The 20,765-nt window shown below is 54.9% G+C and overlaps 1 protein-coding gene across 1 annotated transcript in view; it reads left to right on the forward strand.

The window, feature by feature from the left end:
* The window catches only part of Pdgfb (platelet-derived growth factor beta polypeptide), a 17,721-nt gene extending 2,205 nt beyond the window's left edge, over nt 1-15,516 (forward strand). The window contains exons 2-7 of the mRNA XM_013024826.1: nt 4,650-4,746; nt 7,109-7,198; nt 8,856-9,061; nt 10,345-10,489; nt 13,749-13,899; nt 14,175-15,516. Of these exons, the coding sequence (XP_012880280.1) occupies nt 4,650-4,746; nt 7,109-7,198; nt 8,856-9,061; nt 10,345-10,489; nt 13,749-13,873 (663 nt within the window). The 3' untranslated portion in view covers nt 13,874-13,899; nt 14,175-15,516. The remainder of the gene's footprint in view (nt 1-4,649; nt 4,747-7,108; nt 7,199-8,855; nt 9,062-10,344; nt 10,490-13,748; nt 13,900-14,174) is intronic.
* The last annotated feature ends 5,249 nt before the right edge of the window (nt 15,517-20,765 follow it).

Genomic DNA, 20,765 nt, shown 5'->3' on the forward strand with positions numbered 1-20,765 from the left:
CACGCACCGGCACGCACAGCCCCGGAACAGCCGGCGTCAGGTGTTCGCCCCCGCGCAACAGGTGGGCCCCCGGTGGGGCCTGGCGCCTCGCCGCCTCGGTAGCGACCCCCGTTTCCTTCCTGAGGCCCCCCCCCAGGAGCGAGGGGCAGCGTCCCCCGAGGTCCTGGCTGCACGGCCCCTGGGGGTGAGGGAGGGGGTAGGCCTGGCCCGAGCAGCCCGCCGGCTCAAACCTTACCCCTCTCTCCGTGTGTGTTTTTTGAACCACCAATATGTGGCAGTAAAAGGCGTGAAGTGTCCTTGGTGTGCGGGAATGTCCGGAGCGTTCTTTTCCTCCTTTCAAATGAGCCTCTGAGACGCGAGGAGGGCTGCTGTCCACGGCGCAGTGCCTCTTTCCCATCTTCCTCGTGGCCCGACCCCGTGTGTTCTGGGGAGGCCAGCCATTGGTGGGGGTTGTCCACGGCCTCTCCTTACCATTTCCAGTTTCCCCCCAACGCACGCAGGGCTGGCTGCCGGGCTGCAGGAACCCGCCATGGCACTTTGTGTTTTGCAGTTTGCTGAGCACCTTCCTGGGAAGCCTCCTAGGCCATGGGGGAAGACACCAAGAGGGGAAGCCACCTGTCCCCAGCAGGTTCGGTCCAGCTCCTAACTGGACAGTGCAGGGGGTTTCCGGGAGGGCTGGCGGCGTCCCCTAGCTTGCTTGGATCAAGCTGTTGGTGGAGCCTCAGCACCTGAGAAGAAGCAGCTTGGGAGCTCTGAGGGCTGGGGGAGGGTCTGTGGACCCTCCTGAGGTAGGTCTCCTCTGTCAGCTGAGCTCAGTTCCCAGAAGGTGACTCTGTCACATGATGTTCAGCAGAACCCTTGTGCCGGGAAGCAGCAGAGGGGCTCACAGGCTCCAGCCACCCAGCTTCCTCCTGGTTTGCTTGCCCCGCAGCTGGGGGAAGGTCAAAGTCAGACAGAATTTGGAGGTTCTGGTGTAAGAGCCTGCAAGTGTGTGTGTGTGTGTGTGTGTGTGTGTGTGTGTGTGTGTGTGTGTGTGTGTATGCATATGTATGCACAATACAGAGGAAAATTGATCTGAGATATTTAACTGCATCCTTGGAAATGTCTTCCCTTCTCTTCCTTCTGTGACAACCATTTTCTTTTTGTGTGTGGCGGTACTAGGGTTTGAACTTAGTCTCTAAGCTTTTTCATTTGAGGCGGATGCTCTACTACTTGAGCTGCAGCTCCACTTCTGGTTTTGCGCTAGCTAATTAGAGAAAAGGGTCTCATGGACTTTTCTGCCCAGGTTGGCTTCAAGCAGTGATGCTCAGATCTCAGCCTCCTGAGTACCTAGATTACAGGTGTGCGTCACCAATGCTAGGCTCACAGCCACTTTTCTGTATCATTGAGTTATGACCCCCTTTCCCCAGCAGAAGATGAACCAGATCAGAGTTTTGTCTTGGTTATCCTCTGTGAGAGAGATCCCTGAAGCTTGGTGGATAATCAGCAAACAAGGATAGAGAAAGGTGTATTTGGTGGGGGGCGTGGGAGGCTGGGCCCGGGTGCTGTGTAAGCATAGCCTGAGGGTAGTCCCACGTGGCACACTGCCTTCCCCTGGGCATCCATCTTCCCACCCGCCTCCTCTTGGTGAGAGACTGGCATGTTTTTCCCTGTCACTCTTGGAGGGAATGAGGGGAAGACACAGATGGGAAAGCAGGCTGTAAAGGTTCTGTGTATCTCTAGCTTGGGCCTCAGTCTCCACCTCCTAAAACAGAGCAGGTTGGGTTAGCTGGAACCCCGGGCAGTGATCGCACGGAACCTCCAGGATAACATGGAGCAGCTGGGCCCTTTGCTTCCTCCCCTCCAGTCAGCTGTGGGGGAGGCTGGTGGGCTGGGCTGCTGGGGGTGGAGGAGGCAGAGTGGGAGAGAGAATCCCAGGAGCCATGAAGAAGGGAACTGATGGGTGGGAGAAGCTATTGGAAATGGCTTCTGTGGTCTGCCCTGTCAGGGCTTCTTCAAAGGGCTTGGCTTTGCTATCCAATCTAAATAAGGCCTGAGATTGGCAGGCAGGCCCTGGGAGGCCTTGTCAGCCTCTGCCAGCGCAGACAACGCCCCTGGGTGCTGGGCTGAGAGCGTGCCTCTCTTAGAGCAGTAGCAGGAGGCTCTGTGTGTGTGTGTGTGAATGTGCACGCACATGTGCACTGGGCCCAGGTGGAGGGTGGAGCTCAAGCCCCTTTGATCTGCCAGCCCAGTGGGGAGCAGGTAACTCACCTGGGCTCACACTCCCTCGTGCCCTTCCTACCTCTTGGCAGCTGCTGAGGGGGATGGGGTGGGGAGGCTGTTTGCCTTGGCTGCTAGGATTGGCTTTGCCCAAATGCTTTCCCTGCCACACCCTGACGCTACCGGGCTAGAGATCTGGGGCAGCTCCTTCAGAGTGCCAGGCTGCCTTTCCTGTCAATGAGCATCAAAGTGGGGTCCCCCCCCCCACCGCAGACCTCCAGAACCTATGGCCAGGAAACCACCGCCGCCGGCAGCTCGTCCTCCCACACCCAGAGGGCTTCTGGGCAGGAACAGGTGCCCTGCAAGTCCCCGCTCCTCAGGGCATGGCATCCTGAAGCTGACCACAGGTGGACTGCCGCCACCTCCACTGCCGGTGGAAGTCCCAGAAGGGACTGGCCAGCCTACACAGCCCCGCTGCTGTCAGCATGGGGCTATGGTGCCATTTCCTGTGTCCCTGTCCACTCTCTACCCACCCACTGTCACCACTGCCAACGTTCTGCGCTGGTGGCCCCCGGGCACGTGTGCCACTCGCTGCTGCCCTCCCAGGAGCCATACTGCAAGAATTAATGATGATGACAATAATAACTCATTAAGTACCCATTATTTGCTGGCTGCTCCACTGTGGGTAATTATGCCTCCTGGTAACACCAAATGCGGTATGATTAGCCCCATTCAAAGGATGCAGAAGCAGAGATCTATTTTATTTTATATTTTTGGTACATCTGAGGACCCAGGTTTGGCTGGCAGAAGGGTTTCTCAACCTCTGCCCTGATGAGATTTAGGGCCAGAGATTGCTCTACTGCTGCACTCAGAAGTCTGAACAGGATTCAGCTCTGCCACTTCACTAGCTGTCTCGACTGGTGGCTCCCTGTTTTAGTTCTCTAAGCCTCTGTTTTCTCATCTGGTAGATGGGGATAAATAGTGCCAGCCTTTTTTTGGGGGGTGGGGGGAATGGAATGTGGATGCACAGTTTAATATGGAAAGTCCATTATTACAAGCTTTTCCTCTCCTTACCCCCTATTAATGAACAAATGCCTAGGGGTAATGCAGAGATTTCTAAATACAGTGCAAGAAAGGGCAATCTGTACTCATACACGGGGAGTCTTAACACACAGTAATAAGTAGAAAGGAAAATAATCACCCAGATACAAGTAAACCATTAAAGCTAAAGATACAGCGCTCTACATGTAGTGCCAGGCTCTTTAAGACTGGTTCGTACAGTCTTCCGATAGCTGACTGTCTGGCTCACAATCGGCAGCTGGGAAATGTTACCAGTGCCAGTCCAGGTGAGAGACTCTCTCCTTGGGAGAAGACCCCAAGGAGCAACGTGGAATCCCTCACGCATTTTGACAGTATTTATTGAGCATCTACTACATGCCTTCTTCACCTCCAATGAACCAAATAGGGTGGGGAAACATGTAAGGTGGGGCCTCCTGATCCTCCAATCCATGGGGTCCTCTGTGTATGTGTGCCCCTGCGTGTGTGCACCGGGTACGTGCATTGCTGTCGCATCCTGCCAATTCCCTTTGCCGGTCAGCACCTGGAGGATCTGACTGCAACCCCATCTGCCCCTGGCCTCTCTCAGGACCTTTGGCATGAAGCCCTTGGGGCTTCAGGGACCACTGTGGCTGTTGTGGCCCTGACCTTCCTGTCAGGCTGCGCTGGGGGTCCGCGGGTTCCCTGGAGGAAGCTGCTTAGTGAGCCCTGTTAAAACACTTACTAAGTTTCAAGTGAGTGTGGTGACAGGCCAGAGGGGCTCTAAAAATAGGCTCTGGTTGGGCCTGGGGCCCGGGTCAGCTTTCAGGTTTCCCGGGCGCTGTCCGAGGATTCCCTTCTCTCCTCTTTCATGTGAGACTAACTTGGTTATCCCTGGAACCCGTGACTGCCCCGGACCACACTACAAGCATCATACCTGGGCGGCTGGGGTACAGGCTCTGCCAGCACAGTCCGAATGGGGCTTGTGCTGATAGTGGACTGGCTGTAGGCCCCTTATCTGGGCCTCTGTTTCCTGATCTGTAAAATGGGGATAACGAGGTCTCCTGGGATGCCTGAGGTGGAGGGAGAAGCAGAGAGAAAGCAGATTGTCGGAGGCTTCCCGGAACCTGTAGTCTGATAGAAGGAGACAGATGGAGACTAACGAGTCTAGCTGGGAGCAAGCTGGGGTTGTTGGGGGCGTGGGGTGTAGCATCTGAGCTGGATCGTGGCAGTTCAGTCCTCCAGGCCCTGGAGTTCCTGGTTGTCAGCTTGGATCCTCCAGCCTGCCTGCCTCCAGCCTGGCTGTTGGTGACAGAAGGACCCTGTAGGAACTTTCCACGGGAGGAAAGAGGTGGCTGGTGGTGGCCCTTTCTGTCTCCCCCCCCCACACTAAGCCCCTGGTGTCTCCCTGGCAGGGGGACCCCATTCCTGAGGAGCTTTATGAGATGCTGAGCGACCACTCCATCCGTTCCTTCGATGACCTCCAGCGACTGCTACACGGAGACTCCGTAGGTAAATCGGATCCTTGCCCAGAACTCTGGCCTCCTTGGGCATCAGGGGTGGGGCAGGGGGGCCCCTTTCCCTTTCACATCCAGAAGCCAGGGCCCAGGTACATCCCTGGGAGGGCCTGGCCACGCCCAGTGGGGCGGGGTGGAGTGTGTAGCTGGGTCAGTACCTGGGATGTGGGTGTGGCAGGAGGAACACCCAAGTGTGGCTTTGGCTGGGAGCAGCTGGTGGGGGTGCCTGGAGCAGGGCAGGCAGGAAGAAGGTGCCCAGGGCACGCGCCAAGTATTTAGCCAGGGAGGGTGGTGACAGAAGAGCCATCTCCCTGCCCCTCTGGCCCAGGGCCTGGTCTATAAGGTCTCCCGGGGACACCTGACTGGAACCAGCTGGCAGCCCTGCCGTGCCCAAGAGTGAGAGAGAGCGAGTTCTACAGGCGGGCACGTGCTTGGTGGCACACACGTGGCCAGGCCCACGGTGCCAGCAGGCTGGGCTGGGAATGTATTTATAAACGCTGTCTTCAGAGCGAATTCCATTCTATTCTAACCTCTGGCCTGGTCCCTGGAGCCCTGGTCAGCACCCCCACCCCCACCCCCGGGTCCCTTCCCTCTGGGGTCTGTCTCTTTGTCACTTTGTAATCCTTGCCCAGACGCTATCTGCGGAGGAACAGCATTTCCTGCCTTTGTTTCCTCTCCCGTTGGGCCCCTGGCTCCTTCTCAAAAGCATTCCCAGGTCCTTTCAATCCTGCCTGGGGTGGGGGGGGTGAGGCAGGCAGGAGGGGGCCCCAGCTGGGCCCACCTATTGTTTGCCAGCCCCCCCCAGCTCCCGCCCCCACCCACCCATGCCCGACTGGCCAACCCTAGCCACACAATGGGGCAACTTCCAAATTTAGCCTTTCTGCTATTTCTCTCCAAGGTCCTCCACCCGCTCCCCCCTCCCAAGCCCCCCCACGCCCCTGGTGGGGGTCAGCATCTCGAGGTTTTCAATAGCCTGCCTGTTCCGAGGGACCATGTGGCTATTTTTTCCCTAATCAACTTAACCTTTCCACAAAAGCCCATCTTTCCCCATCTCCTCCCCATCAGGGACATTCCAGAGATGGCAGGGGACAAAGAAGGGAGCAAGAGGGACAGACAGACACACTGACGCTGACGTAGGAGCCGTCAGACTGGACGGAAGTGGACCAGTCACAGGCTACCCGCAGGACAGTCTTCTCCAAACAGGATCCCCCTGGATCCTGGACAAGGGGCGCGGCCCTCGACCAAGACAGGAGCCTTTGTCTTTGATGGGACCAGTGGGCTGGGGAGAGTGTGAGCTGTGAGACAGACGGGCAGGAGGCTGTTTCCTAGGACAGACCGAACCTGCCCACCTTCAAGGTCAAGTTCAAAGCCACTTCCTCACACTCTAGTTCCCTGGAGGGGACTGATGTCTCCAAAGAGTACTGGAGGAGAAGTACATGGCCTGCAGGAGCGAGTAGAGGAAGTGCGTGGAGGAAGGAAAGCCAAGGCTTAGAGAAAGCCAGAGGGAGGGAGGCAGGTGCTGGTGGCTCACGCCTGTAATAACTACTCAGGAGGCTGAGATCTGAGGAGCAGGAAAGTCCAGGGGACTCTAATCTCCTATTAACCACCAGAAAAGGCAGAAATGGAGCGAAGCTGTGCTAGCCTTGAGCAAAAAAAAAAGCTCAGGGACAGTGCCTAGGTCCTCTTGAGTTCAAGCTCAAGAACCAACACACACACACACACACACACAAACACACACACACAAACACACACACACGGAGATGGGGAGGATGGGAGCAGGGCTGGTGGCTGGTGTGCCCCTACCCCACTCCCACCAGGCCCATCCCATTCCTTCTTTGCCTTCAGCTCCCACCCCATCCCTCTCCACCCCATCCCTCTCCACCCTCTCCCCAGCGCAGCAGGGCCATTGTCCAGGCTCTGGAGGGGCTGTCGTTCAGGGCCTGCTGTCCCCCCGGGGATTCTGGGAATTTCTCCATTCAGCACTTCCTATGGGAACTGGGCTCTGTGGAGGGCACTGGGAACAGTGGCCAGTGCTCTGGGTCTCTGCCCCACCCTGGAGGCCAACCTACAGTAGCTAAGGGAGAAGGGCTATTTTTAACTCCATTGACATGGGTTCTGGCCAAAAACATTGTGGCTAAAAGAACCCAGAATGGAGCCGGAGGCCCCCCCCCCTCAGATGTGGTCAGGCTCCACCCCTTAGCCCCATCCCCCTGAAGGGGGGAGGGGTCTTTACCTAGATACCCTGGTTTACAAAGAGTTGAAGGGAAACTGGTACTTTGGGGTGGGCCTTGCCTGTCAGCCCTCACCCCATGGTGGGGGGCCTGGCCCAAAGGGTCTGACTGTGCTTTCTCTTGCAGATGAAGATGGGACTGAGTTGGACTTGAACTTGACCAGGTCACACTCCGTAGGGGAACCTGGAAGCTCATCTCGAGGGAGGAGGAGCCTAGGTAAGCCCCAGGGCCCCAGTAGCATTTCCTTCGAAAGAATGGGCGCCATGGCTCACGCCTGTAATCCTAGTTACTCAGGAGGCTGAGATCTGAGGATCACGGTTCAAAGCCACCTGGGCACCAAAGTCCGTGAGACACTTATCTCCCAATAAACCACTAGAAAACCAGAAGTGGCGCTGTGGCTCCAGCGATAGAGCACTTGCCTTAAGCTGAAGAGCTGAGGGACAGCACCCAGACCCAGAGTTCAAGCCCCACAACCGACAGAAAAAAAAAAAAAAAAGAATGGGAGCCAGGGAAGGAGAACTGAGGCATGCAGCCTGCCCAGGGCTTGGAGGTCATTCTCAAATCCTTCCTGTACTCCAGACGAGCTGGATGAGGAGAGAAGTCATCACTGGACTTGAGTCATTTTGTCCGATGCCCTCATGCTATGTCTTCTAAATATAGTTATTTTTACACCCAGTTATTCCTTCAACTCTGGAGTAGACAGATAAACCCCATTCCCCAGAACTGGATAGCAGCTCCAGAGAGAAGTAGGTGGGGTCATATAGCTTAGAAATGATACAATCCAGTCCCTTGTGGGCTGCATGTTTCCATGGTGACCCAGGGACACCCATGGTCTAGGACAGTGGGTCCAGTGGAACCTGGGATTGCTGCGTTAGGCCATCTACGTGGAGCTGTATTCTCCCTGGTAGAGGGCAAAACAAGGTAGTAGGTAGATCACCACGCTCCAGGAAGCCATCCCACTGAGGCAGGTACCTCCCTCTGTTTTACCACCTGCACTCTCCAAAACATTGACGATATGGTTGGTAGAAACTACAGTCTAGAACTCTACTCAGCAGGGCACCGGTGGCTTCCTCCTATTATCCTAGCCACTCAGGAGACTGAGATCTGAGGATCGAAGTGCAGAGCTAGCTGGGGCAGGAAAGTCTGTGAGACTCTTATCTCCAATTAACCACCAGAAAACTAGCAGTAGAGCTGTGGCTCAAAGTGCTAGAGCACTAACCTTAAGCAAAAAAGCTCAGGGATGCCATCCAGGCCCACAACCCGGAAGAGGGGAGGGCTGGGGGAGGGAAAGAGCTCTACTCCTCAACTTGTAAAACTAGGTGGAGGGGGAGGCTGATTTTGTTCTCTGAGACTCAGTTTCTCCTTGGTTGAGGATCTGCTGTGGGTAGGGCTTCCTCCTCCTCCTGCATAGCTGAGTATAGGAAGGCTGTGAAAGACACAGCCAAACCACAACCATACTAGAACAGTGCTCATGGCCCACTGGTTCAGTAGGATCCTTGTAGGAAGCTTTGTGTTGAGCAAACCCTTATCTGAATCAAGGAACACAAAAGATTATGAGTAAGAGTCAGAGACCGGGCATGCACTAAGTGTTGATAACATGCCCCATCCTGAATGAGCCCACTTGATCCTCGCCATGGGTCTTGGAGGCAAGGTATAGATCTCTCTGTCCGTTTTGAGATGGGGAAACTGAGACTTAGGATAGCCAGACTCCTTCCCAAGTCCCCACAGTTGATAATTGGCAGGTCTTGAAGCTTCCATCAGGTTGAAGGAGGTGGGAAGGGTGGTTCAGGTGTTCACGGAGCTCCCCCAGCAGGTGGGGTTCCAAGCAGCCCCTCCTGATGCTGCCTCTCCCCCGACTCCCCAACCCCGCCAGGTTCCCTGACAGCAGCAGAGCCAGCCATGATTGCCGAGTGCAAGACACGCACCGAGGTGTTCGAGATTTCGCGGCGTCTCATCGACCACGCCAATGCCAACTTTCTGGTGTGGCCGCCCTGCGTGGAGGTGCAGCGCTGCTCCGGCTGCTGCAACAATCGCAACGTGCAATGCCGCCCCACACAAGTGCAGCTGCGGCCTGTGCAGGTGCGCAGCCCCTGCCCACATCAGGCCCCGCCCATGACTGGTCCCGCCTACAACAATACCCCGTCCCGGGGCCACGCCCCAGCCGGCCCACATGCTCTGACCACGCCCATGGGCTCCACCAATCCACAGGATAAAGCCACGCCCACGCAATGTGGCTCCTCCCCCACAGGCCACACCCTAGCCAGGGTAGGTTGACCAGGCTTTCTGGCACCTGGTTACCAGCCTGCCTGGCAGGTCCGTAGCTCAGTGCAGAGAAGAGCACCTTTAGGACACTCAGAACTAATATGCTGATGCCAACCCAGCCCAGACCAAAGACACCAGTCCCATACCGAGCCGGGTCCGGGCTAGGTCTCTTAACACAGAGGGACAAAATCCCAGGATGTCCCTCGGAGAGCCATGTATTTAAAACACTTGATTACTAGAGTGGTTGGGGCAGGTCCACATCTGCTTATGTCCTGGTTAGCAAGCTGTGCCTTTCGCAAGGAGGACACAGAGAACCCTCTTGGTGACAGACACCGCAAGAGCCAGGGCAGTACCCCTGCAGATGGTCCCCGGCAGCTGCTGTCTCTGGGTAGTGGCACAGGACACTGGTCCCTAGGAGAAGGCCAAGCAGGCAGGGCAGAGGCTATGGACCCCTCCCCGTCCCCCCTTTCCAGGGTAGAGTAGCTTTGACTGTATTCTGATTAGGTTTTTGCACCCTGCCTACACACCACTCAGGATGGCCTGGGATATGGGCTGCGGTTACTTAGCCACATTCCCTTCCCCAGCCCTCAGCGGTGCCCACGACGCTGCCCATCTTCCGTCCCTGCTTGGCCCGGTTGTAAATGCCACACTCCACCCCAGTGCCCATGGTCATGATATCTCCTGTGCCCATGCTTCCAGCTCTGTGGATGGGCATCTGACAGCTGACCTCCCCCCACTTCCTTCCAGAGAGCCGTCTCTCTGCCACAGCCCCTGGCCTTGGCTGGCGCTCCAGGCATGCGCACTCTGCACAGGCATTGAACTTCATCCGGAAATGCTTTTCCCTTTCTGGGGGGGCCCCGGGGGCAATGGCAAAGCCAGAAGCCAGGTTGGCCAGGTCTGCCGGGTCAAAGGGCCTGTTTTGATGGAAAAACTGCGACAGGAGTAGCGGGCAAGGCCCTGTGGTTGTTTGGGCCAGCGTGCTTGCTGCTCTTTCTAGGAAAGATCCCCAGCGTGGCTGGTTGGGAGGGGCTGGCCATGTGGCGGCCTGGGCTCTGGCCCCTGCAGCCTCCGCAGCCGGCTTCTGTGGCTCTGCCTTCCAGGTGAGAAAGATCCAGATTGTGCGGAAGAAGCCGACTTTTCAGAAGGCCACAGTGACCCTAGAGGACCACCTGGCGTGCAAGTGTGAGATGGTGGCACCCGCCCGGCCTGTGACCCGAAGCCCTGGAGGGTCCCAGGAGCCACGAGGTAGCCTCCTCCTGCCCCCCAAAACCGAATGGGGTGGAGGGAGGGAGGATGACACTTTATAGTGGATTTGGCACACCCTGGTTCCATGTTAACTAAGCTCTTCTTACTGAGAACAATCTGGATTTCTCCCAGCCTGAAAGCACCGCCCCACCCCCAACTCCCTGAGAATCCTGGCACCCTGGCCTTGTCAGCAACCAACCCCCTTCACTTAGGTCAGCTCATCCTGATTGGTGTCTTTTTTTTTTTTTTTTTGGTCGGTTGTGGTGCTTGAACTCTGGGCGCTGTCCCTCAGCTCTTCAGCTCGAGGCTAACGCTCTCCCACTTGAGTCACAGCTCTACTTCTAGCTTTTTGCTGGTTAATTGGAGATAAGAGGCTCATGGACTTTGCTGCCCATACTGGCTTCCAAACTCGATCCTCAGATCCCAGCCTCCTGAGTAGCTAGGATTCTGGGCGTGAGCCACCGCTGCACTTCAAGACTTTAGTTTGATGTGCAGAAAAGCTGGTAATCTGCCTGGGATTGGGATGGAACTGGCAGCTTTGGAGGTAGCGAGTGCCAGTCCCTGGAGGCATGCAAGTAGGGGCTGGGTGGCCATGCTGCCAGAGTGCCACACGTGGGGTTCAAGCGCCCATAAAGTGGATGAATTCTGGGATTGCCTTTCAGTTTTAGGAGTTTCCAGTCACAGGTCAGTGAGACTTGAGCTGAAAGACGCCCTGAGCGTGGTCTGGCTTACCCTTCCTTCTCGTTTACAGTGTGGGGAGCTAAGGGCCAGAGGTTCTGAGACCGTTCCCAGGTTACACAGTCCATCAGAGCCACGAGGAGGAGGAATCTTTCCTGACTCTGACAACTCTGTGTGTGTGTGTGTGTGTGTGTGTGTGTGTGTGTGTGTGTGTGTGTATTTTAAGGCATTTTCATTTTTATCACCGAAAAGTTTCATCCAAAGAGAGGAGCTTGCATATCCGTCCAGTTTTCTATCCTGGCTGTGGGAGCACAGAAAAGATAAAGGATTATCGAAGGTTGCTCGGTGCTAAAGCCTAACCTAACCTAGAACTGCATGCCTTGTAATGCCAGTTCTGAGTTCTTTGGGCTGTGTCTCCGCCTTTTTTCTCTCAGATACTGGTGATGAGGATCAGATCATTAAATGGATAGAATTATATGAGCACTAAAAGTACTCATAACTGACAGGTTGGTTTTTTTATGACACTTATTTAGATTCAGTTTAATCAGATGGAAAGGAGCTAACACTTGGTGAGGTACCAAATGTTCCTTTTTTGTGTGTGTGAGGAGGTAGAATCTGGGCTTGAACTCACTTGGCTTTTTCCCTCAAGGCTAATTGGTTAATTAGAGATAAAAATCTCAGTTTTTATTTTTTTCTTCATCTGGCTTCAAAGCTTGATCCTCAGATCTCAGCCTTCTGAATATCTAGGATTACAGGCATGAGCCACTGGGGCCTGGCTCTTACTGAGCCTTTGTTGCTCATGGCTGGCACCCTACCATTTGACCCATAGCCTCAGCCCACGGATGACAGCTTTGATTTTCAGTGACTTTCTCTTATTAGGGACAGGATAATTGTCTAATCCTTAGGTCATATTAACAAGCCTCTTAGTTCTGGTGATCCCAGAGATGGAAAAGGTCAAGGTTTAAGGTCTGCCTGACATTTAATGAGCTCTGCCATCTCAGCAGATAAACCAGAATGGGAGCATACGCTGGTCATTCCAGTTCTGAATGAAGAGACACAGGTAGAAGGAAGATCATGGCTCAGGGCAGCTCAGGCATAACTGTAAGATCCTATGAGAAGAAAAAAACAATTAAAAAGGAAGCAAAGAGTGGTAATGCCTCTGCCTAGCCAGCACTGAGTTCGAATCCCAGTATCACAAAGGAACCAACAAAAATAATCGCAACAAAACCAAGGAGTAGGATGTAGATAAGCCAGTCTCCCTTCAGAGTGTCAGCATCCTCAACCCCCTGCCTCAGTTTCCCATCTGTGCAGTGTGGATAGCACCATGTGCGCAGGGATAGATGGGCTTCGAGCTGCGGTCCCCAGCATGTGCTAGCTGAAGCATCTGGCTTTGTCCAACTGCACAAGCCTTGCTGCTGAAAATGTGGACACAGGGGGTTGAGTGACCCTCTCCCCCCTCCTGCCCCCCCCCCAGCACACAACACCTGAGCGAGCCGAGGAGATTGTCTGTGGCCCAGCCTTCTGCATGACATTCTGGTAGCTAGGGGCAAGTGGCTGCAGGAGACTCAGCTCTGTGGGGAGTGTGGGTGTCACCGAGGTATGGTGACTCCCCATCATGGGGCTTGGAGGACCAAGGAAGCCTTTGCCTGGCCAGGGAAAGAAGACACAAGTAGAACACAGGAACCGCCAGCTGTGGTCTCCTGTTGCTCTGTGCTCAGTGGCTGGAAGCCTCCAAGCCGGTTCAGTCTGTGGGGACTAGGCCCTGCTGGGCAGTTTCTCTTGGTCTCTGTGCAGATTGCAGTTCCATGGTGGCCTGGTTAGGGTTAGGACAGCTGGGCCTCGACCCCTGTCCCTGGAGTCCAGGAGAGCCAGTTCTCACCTGGCCTTTGCAGCAGGACTTGCAGACCCTTTTGGGGGGTAAGGAGTAAGGAAGTACTAGGATTTGAACTCAGGGCCTTGTGCTTGCTAGACTGGTACTCTACCACTTAAGCCACCTTAAGTGGTACCCCAGGCAGACTTCTCCCTGTGACAGGACAAGGAGTCCAGATAAGGTGAGGGCTGTCTGGGGTGGGCACAGTCCCACCTCTGCCTCCTGCCAGCTGCTGGGGGCAGGGAAAGAAATCCCAACCCTTGCTGGGCGCTGGTGGCTCACACCTGTAATCTTAGCTATCCAGGAGGCTGAGATCTGAGGGTCGCTGTTCAAAGCCAGCCCAGGCAGGAAAGTCCATGAGACTCTTATCTCCAATAAACCACCAGAAAACCGGAAGTGGTGCTGTGGCTCAAGTGGTAGAGCACTCGCCTTGAGCTGACAAACTCAGGGACAGTGACGAAGCCCAGAGTTCAAGCCCCACAACCTGGCTCAGGCACTCAGCAAACAGTGTTGCCTGTGCAGGCCAGGCCTTTGGGGAGGGGGCATCTCATGGGGAGACTGAGGCATGGGGAGGTTTCATGGCTGTCCTCAGGGCACAAACAGCTGGTTCCAGCCTGATGGGGAGCAGGGGAGGCTCTCCTCGGCCTTGATGTGGGGGGACCCAAGGGCTGCCCACGTGCTGACCAGCTCTTTCTTCTTCTTCTTGGGCAGGTAAGATGCCTCAAACTCGGGTGACCATTCGGACAGTGCGGGTCCGCCGGCCCCCCAAAGGGAAGCACCGGAAGTTCAAGCACACGCATGATAAGACGGCACTGAAGGAGACCCTGGGGGCCTAGGGGCGCCGGCAGGAAAGTGTGGGCAGGTGAGCCTGCTGGGGAAACTGAGGCCTGTAGCTTGGGCTGAAGGTGGCTTGGGCTGGGGAAGAGTATTGGAGTCAGGCCTCCAGGGCTCACCTAGCTGTGCTCACAGGCTCTCTGGGAGAAATGGGCCCCCAGATTCTCCCGCCTGTGGGCCCTGTAAAAATCAGCATGGCTGGTCCAGTGCTCCATGGACCCTGGCCCTGGCACGAAGGGGTGTGGGGTGAGGTGGTCCCCTTCTTCGTCTCTGACTCCCCTTGTCCCTCTGCTTGGCCCACAGGGTTATTTAATATGGTATTTGCTGTATCGCCCCCATGGGGTCCTAGGAGTGATAATGTTGTCCCCCTCATCCGTCTGTCTCGATGCCTGATTCGGACGGCCAATGGTGCTCCCCCCACCCCACGTGTCCGTCCGTCCGTCCGTCTGTCCATCCGTCCACCAGCGGCTTCCTCTGCGGCTCCAGGGCAGCTCCAGAAGGAATCACAAGGACTGAACCCCCCTCGATTCTATCCGCCTCGACCCCAGGAACCTGGACAGGTGTGCAAGAGACTGACGGGGTCGGGGCTTCCCGCCTCGTCCCTCTCGCCTGGCCTAGCCACACCCCAGTGGGGGCTCTCGGATGGCCCAAGCGGCCCCCCCACAGCACTGTGGACCCTGGCTAGCCTGAGGTGACACCTCCAGGCAGGTTGGGGTACCTTGTACCTTGGTGGCTAAGACCACGTGAGGAACACAGACTAGAGAACCCCCCACCACGCCCAGATCATCTCCTCACTCTTCTCCCTGTAACCTCTATTCACATGTTCATGGTGTGTGTATGAAATCTTCAAAGGCGTGGCCTCCCCTGGCAGTGGCCGAGGGGCTACGTAGAGGCGGAGTTTGGTCCTGAGGTGAATGTCGCCGGTGACCCACCACCCCTGCTCCTCCTCTACCTCCACCCCATGTCTTCCTCTATTCCTGGCTCTTCAGTCTGCTCCATTGCGAGGCACTTGGACACCCCCTGCTCCAATCACCCCACTCACGCTTCCTTAAGGGCAGAAGATCTGTCCATCGTCTTTCACCCCAGCCGAGACCACCAAGTACGGTTGGAGCACTGCGAGTGCGAGCACCCGTCACGCCGTGGACAGGGCCAGTGTGTTCATGTGGCTGTTTATTACACGGCTGCTGGCCGATGGTGGGTCACACCTTTGTGGGCTCACTGAGGCCTGGCGGTGCCCTGACCCCGCCTGTGGCCTGGAGGGGGAGGGAGATAGGAGTCTGTGGGGGGGGGGAGAGGACAGGGATGGGACTCGCTGTTAGCCATCACCTCGACTTCTCAGCTAGTCCCTTTCCTGGCAGCTGTGTGAAGCCTGGAGGTCCCCAAAGGAGGAGCAGCCCTGGGCCTTGCCCTTTCTCAGATCATGGGGTCTACCTGGGGGCTCCTCTCAGGAGGCCAGCTAGGGGCTGGAAGTCGGGGAGAGAAGGGAGAGGATGGGGGGGGTGGAGCCCCATCTGAGCTCCCAGCTCCTCCCCCCCTTCCCAATTGCACTTTCCCCTCCCCCTCCCCGCTTCCTTCAGTTTGTAAAGTCGGTGATTATATTTTGGGGGGCTTTCCTTTTATTTTTTAAATGTAAAATTTATTTATATTCCGTATTTAAAGTTGTAAAAAAAAATAACCACAAAACAACAACCGAATGAATCTGCCGAGAGTCTGTGTTGGCATCGCGCGTGACAATTAACCTTTCTGCCTTGGCAGGTTGTGCCAACAGCTTGCTGCCTGCTTCTCACTCCGGGGGGCCCAGCGCCGTCGCTCATGCGTGCTCGCGTGCGCATGCACACACACACATATTGATGGATTTTGGCAGCTTGGGCTCTCCCAAAGGGAAGTGGAGCCTCAGTGTCGTGGGTGGCCAGGAACACCCAGGATGCTTTGAGGGCAGTCACCAAGGAGCTGGGGACTGAGAGGAAAGCGGCTGGAAGTTGGATAGGGTGTGGCCTTGAGCAAATCACAGCCTAACCTGGCTGAAGTCTCCTGATGGGAGGGGCCTTGTAGCCCCCACTTCCCCCAAGGTCCAACCTGAGACTCTTCCTTGGGGCTGGGGATGGGTTCAAGGCCTCAAAGCTCCACCCAGCCTTCTTGTGTTTTCTCCATCAGGAGACTTGGCACTAGCCTGTAAAAGATACTCTGCCCTGTAATCCTAGCTACTCAGGAGGCTGAGATCCTGAGGATGAAGATTTGAAGCCAGCCTGGGCTTCAAAGTCCTTGAGACTTTCATGGAGAATTAACCAGTAAAGAAGATAGAACTGGAATTGTGGCCCAAGTGGTAGAGTGCCAGCCTGGAGTGAAATAAGGCTAAGGGATAGCACCCAGGCGTGCGCACGTGCTTGCGCAAACACACACACACACACACACACACAGTGTCCTGGGCTCCACCTGCAGCTTGGGCCAGAGCTAACAGAAGCCCACAGGGCATCTGAGCAACTGGCTTCTCTTGGGGCAATCAGAACCTCAAGCCATTTGGCCCCTGAATAATGAGCTCGCAGCAGTGAACTTCCTGCCCAGGACATGGGGGGGGGGGGTGGCAGGAGGATAGCCTGCCTGGCTGTGGGCTCCTGTGATTGGTTGATTTTCTTGTCACTCACACCTTGAGCCCTGCACATCAGGTCCATCACCATCAGACCTTCCAGAGCAGTCTCATGATTGGCTCCCAGCCAACAGCGTGGCCACCGTGCCACCGTGCCCATGAACTGTCCTGCCTGCCTGCTCTAATACAGGATCCTCCCTCGACCCAAGGGCCTGGTAGGTTTCTAGGCACCAGAGAAGGATCTGGAGGAGAGAGGGAAGGGGGGGAGGAGGAGGAGGAGGAGGAGGAGGAGGAGGTGGTGGTGGTGGTGGTGGAGGCAGCTTTCCCAGACTATAGCAATGGAAGGACAGCCGCAGGGCCCAACACAGGCTACATCTTGACAGCTGTCCACAGCTGGCATGCCACGGACACTTCCTGACGGAGCTGCCTGCGTCATCCCAGATGCCTGTGCTGCCAGCCTGAGGTTCTTCAGGGCCTGGTGGGTATTCTGTGGGTGTCAGAACCACCATTGCACCAACATGGCGTTCTTCCAGACTCCATGTTAGGGGAGGGTGCCCCGCCATGCTGCCTCTCCCAGCAGCCCCAGGAAGGCCATGTGGACTTCCTTGAGTCAACACTCAGTCTCTGGAGCCTAGAAGGTGCCTGGAATGTCCCAGGCACTCAACAGACTGTGGTAAAAGCACGTAAGCATAAAGATCAGTACTTGGGGGAGGGGAGTGGAGTCGCCCCAGGTCACAGCTCGCCCGGCTGAGCCCCACCCACATAGTAGATTGGGTGTCACTAAACACAAGGAGGTCTCAGCCTCTCGGCAAGGCCGCGTTCACAGCAGTCATAGGGGCTGGGCCATGTTGAATCTTCCTTCTTAGTGAATCTGCCATCATCTCATTCCAAGTTCAAACATCCCCATCGATTCTCCATCCACTACTCAGCATCCATCTACTCATTCACTCACCATCTATCCATTGTCCATATCCAATGGCTTATCCATCCACCTAATCATCTATCATCCATCATCCACCTGTTCACCCTCCCATCAGCTATCCACTGAATCATTTACATCTATCCATCCACCAGCCATCTACCCAGTTACCCATCATCCATTCATCCTTCCACCCATCATCCATCATCCATCCACTCATCCATTATTCATCATCCATCCATCCATTCATTCACCTGATCTATCCACCAGCTATCTATCTACCCATCAACCTACCCATCCATCTACCTATCATCCATCCACCCATCCAACCATCCATCCACACACCATCCACCCACACATCCACCAAGCAATCCATCCATCATCTATCTACCTATCCATCTATCCAGCCAGCCATCCTTCCACCCATCCTGCTCCTGGCTCATATTTGGCCAGTATGAAGTATGATTCTCTCCTCTCAGCAGCCAGCAAATGGCTGATCACAGCACAGGCTCAGGAAGTTGGAAACACACAGAGCCCACGCTCCCAGCAGGCTCTGGGCTCATGCTCTGCACACATCTTCTGTCCAGGCGCTGTTCCAGCACTCTGCTCACTGGACCCGGAGCCCCTTTCAGGCACCTGGCAGAGTCTTGCTGTGGCAAATGAAAAAGGCAGGTACCCATGAGGCTTAGCCCCTGTCTGCCAACTCCAGTGTTGTATTCCCAGATGTAATGTCCAGCCTTCTTCCATGCCAGGAGCTCTGAACTGTCAGGACTGCCTGGGCCAGCTACCAACCTTGATCTTCAGGACTCAGCTTCTTAAGTTCTGGGGCTTAAACTCATGGCCTGGGCACTGTCTTAGCTTCTTTGTACTCAAGGTGAGTGCTCCACCACTTGAGCCACAGTGCCACTTCTGTGGTTTTTGTATGTTTGTTTTTTGGCTGTTGTGTAGCTTGAACTCTGTATCTGAGAGCTGTCCCTCAGCTCTCCAGCTCAAGGCGAGTGTTCTACCACTTGAGCCACAGTGCCACATCCAGTTTTCTGGTGTTATTGGAGGCAAGAGTCTCACAGACTCTGCTCTGGCTGGCTTTGAACCATGATCCTCAGATCTCAGCCTCCTGAGTAGCTAGGATTACAAGTATGAGCCACCAGGGCCCAGGCATACACTCATGTACACACACACACGCACACATACACACAACTCACAACACAGCTGGGCACTGGTGGATCACTCCTATAATTTAAGCTACTCAGGAGGCTGAGATATGAGTATTATTGTTTGAAGCCAGCCTGGATGAAAAAGTCTGTGAGACTTTTTTTTGAATAGCGCTTGAACTCAAAATTTGGGCACTGTCCCCTGAACTCTTTTACTCAAAGTGCTCTATCATTTTGAGCCACAACACCACTTCTGGTTTTCTGGTGGTTAATTGGAGCTAACAGTCTTGTAGGCTTTCCTGCCTGGGCTGGTTTTGAACCATGATCCTCAGATCTCAGCCTCCTAAGTAGCTAGAATGACAGGCATGTGCCACCAGCACCTGGTTCTTTTTTTGGGTGGGAGGGGTCAGTACTGGGACTAGAATTCAGGACCTGGGCACTGTCCCTGAGCTTTTCTGCTCAAGGCTAGCACTCTACCACCTGAGCCACAATTTGCTTCTGGTTTTTTGGTGATTAATAAGAGTGTCATAGACTTTCCTGCTTGGGCTGGCTCTGAACTACAACCCTTAGAGCTCAGCCTCCTGTGTGGTTAGTATTATAGGTATAAGCCACCACCAGAAGTAAAGGTATGGCCCAAATGATAGAGTGCCAGTTTTAAGCAATAAAACTAAAAGATAGCAATCAGGCCTTGAGTTTAAACACCAGTACTGGGTCTCTCTCTCTCTCTCTCTCACACACATACACAAATCAACATAGAATTAGGATAGTCAGGACCCAGCAATTCCATAATGAGTAAAACCCCCAAGAAAACTGAAAACAGGGTTTCAAGAGAGATGTACATCTGTGTTCAAGCAGCACAAAGGTAGAAGCAGACAAAGGTGGAAGCAGCCATTGGTGGGTGTGGATAAACAATGGCGGCCATCCACAGTGAAATACTATGCAGTCTTTAAAAAAGGAAGGAAATTCTGCTAAGCTACTCTGAGACATACCCTACACTTGTGATGCTAAGTGAGATAAGTCCAGTACACAAGGACAAATGCAGTTGGACGCCTGTAGCTGGGCCGTGGACGCAGGCCTGCCTGGGGTAGCAGAGGGGAGCATGCCCGTTAGCATTTAGTAGGACAAAGAGTTTCAGTTGTCTTGAGATGAAAAGAATTCCAGAGATGAATGATGGTGCTGGTTACACAACCCTCTGAATGTATTTCATACCACGGAGCTGTACGCTTAAAAATAGTAAATGGCAAATTTTATGTTATGCATATTTTGCCTCAGTTTGAAAAAAAAAAAAACTCTGAAGAATAGAAAGATTGCCCCTGGGGCCCTCCTGGCCAGCAGGCTGCTTTTCTTCCTCGGAATCCATCCAAATATTCACCCTGAGTCCCTCGGATTAGGAGGGGCTGGAGCAGTCTCTCTCTGAGACAGGATCTGTTCCAAGTCACCGGAATTGTGCCCCCCGGGCCTGGCTGGAGCCAGGCACGGAAGACGTTACGTGGCTGGAGGGACGCACTGCAGGGCTCTGTCCAGGTCCTGCCCTGGCTCCCAGAGCACCGTGGCACGAAGCACTCGTCCGTCAGCCTGTCAGCACCTGGCCACTCAGGTGCTGGGAGCTGCGCACTCAGACCAAAGTGGCAGATGAGGATAACGTGAAGGTGTTCGGCACCTGCCAGCACTCCCGTTGGGCAGGACCTGCTTCCCCTCTGCTTTCGAGGCCTCGATGATCCAGCAGGAAGGAGGTGCTGCTCTGCCACCCACTGGCTCTGTCTACTAAATAGAGGTAACACGGCCCCTGGCTTTGTAAGGTTGCATGAGGGTCAGATGGAACAAGAGACAGATCTAGTGCTCAGCGTGGTGTGTGAAGGAGCAGACCCTGCCCAGTGGCCACCCCTCCCTTTGCTCACAAAGCAGACCCTCATGTGCTCGTGGTAACCGCAGAAATACTGCAACCTCAGGGGCAGAAGATGAGTGTTGACTGACTGGTCTAACCTGATCATGGATGAATTGTGATTGGTCCAACCAGATTGTGGATGACTGGTAATTGGCTCATTCCAATCATGGATGGATTGTGATTGGTCTAGTCAGATTGTAGGTGAATTTTTCATTTCTTTTATTTTTTTGGTCAGTCATGGGTCTTGAACTCTGGGCCTGAGCGCTGTCCCTGCACCCCTCAGCTCAAGGCAAGCACTCTACCACTTGAGCTACAGCGCCACTTCCAGTTTTCTGAGTGTTTATTGGAGATGAGT

The sequence above is a fragment of the Dipodomys ordii genome, unplaced genomic scaffold (assembly GCF_000151885.1).
Source record: "Dipodomys ordii isolate 6190 unplaced genomic scaffold, Dord_2.0 Scaffold79, whole genome shotgun sequence".
In the NCBI taxonomy this organism is placed as follows: domain Eukaryota; kingdom Metazoa; phylum Chordata; class Mammalia; order Rodentia; family Heteromyidae; genus Dipodomys; species Dipodomys ordii.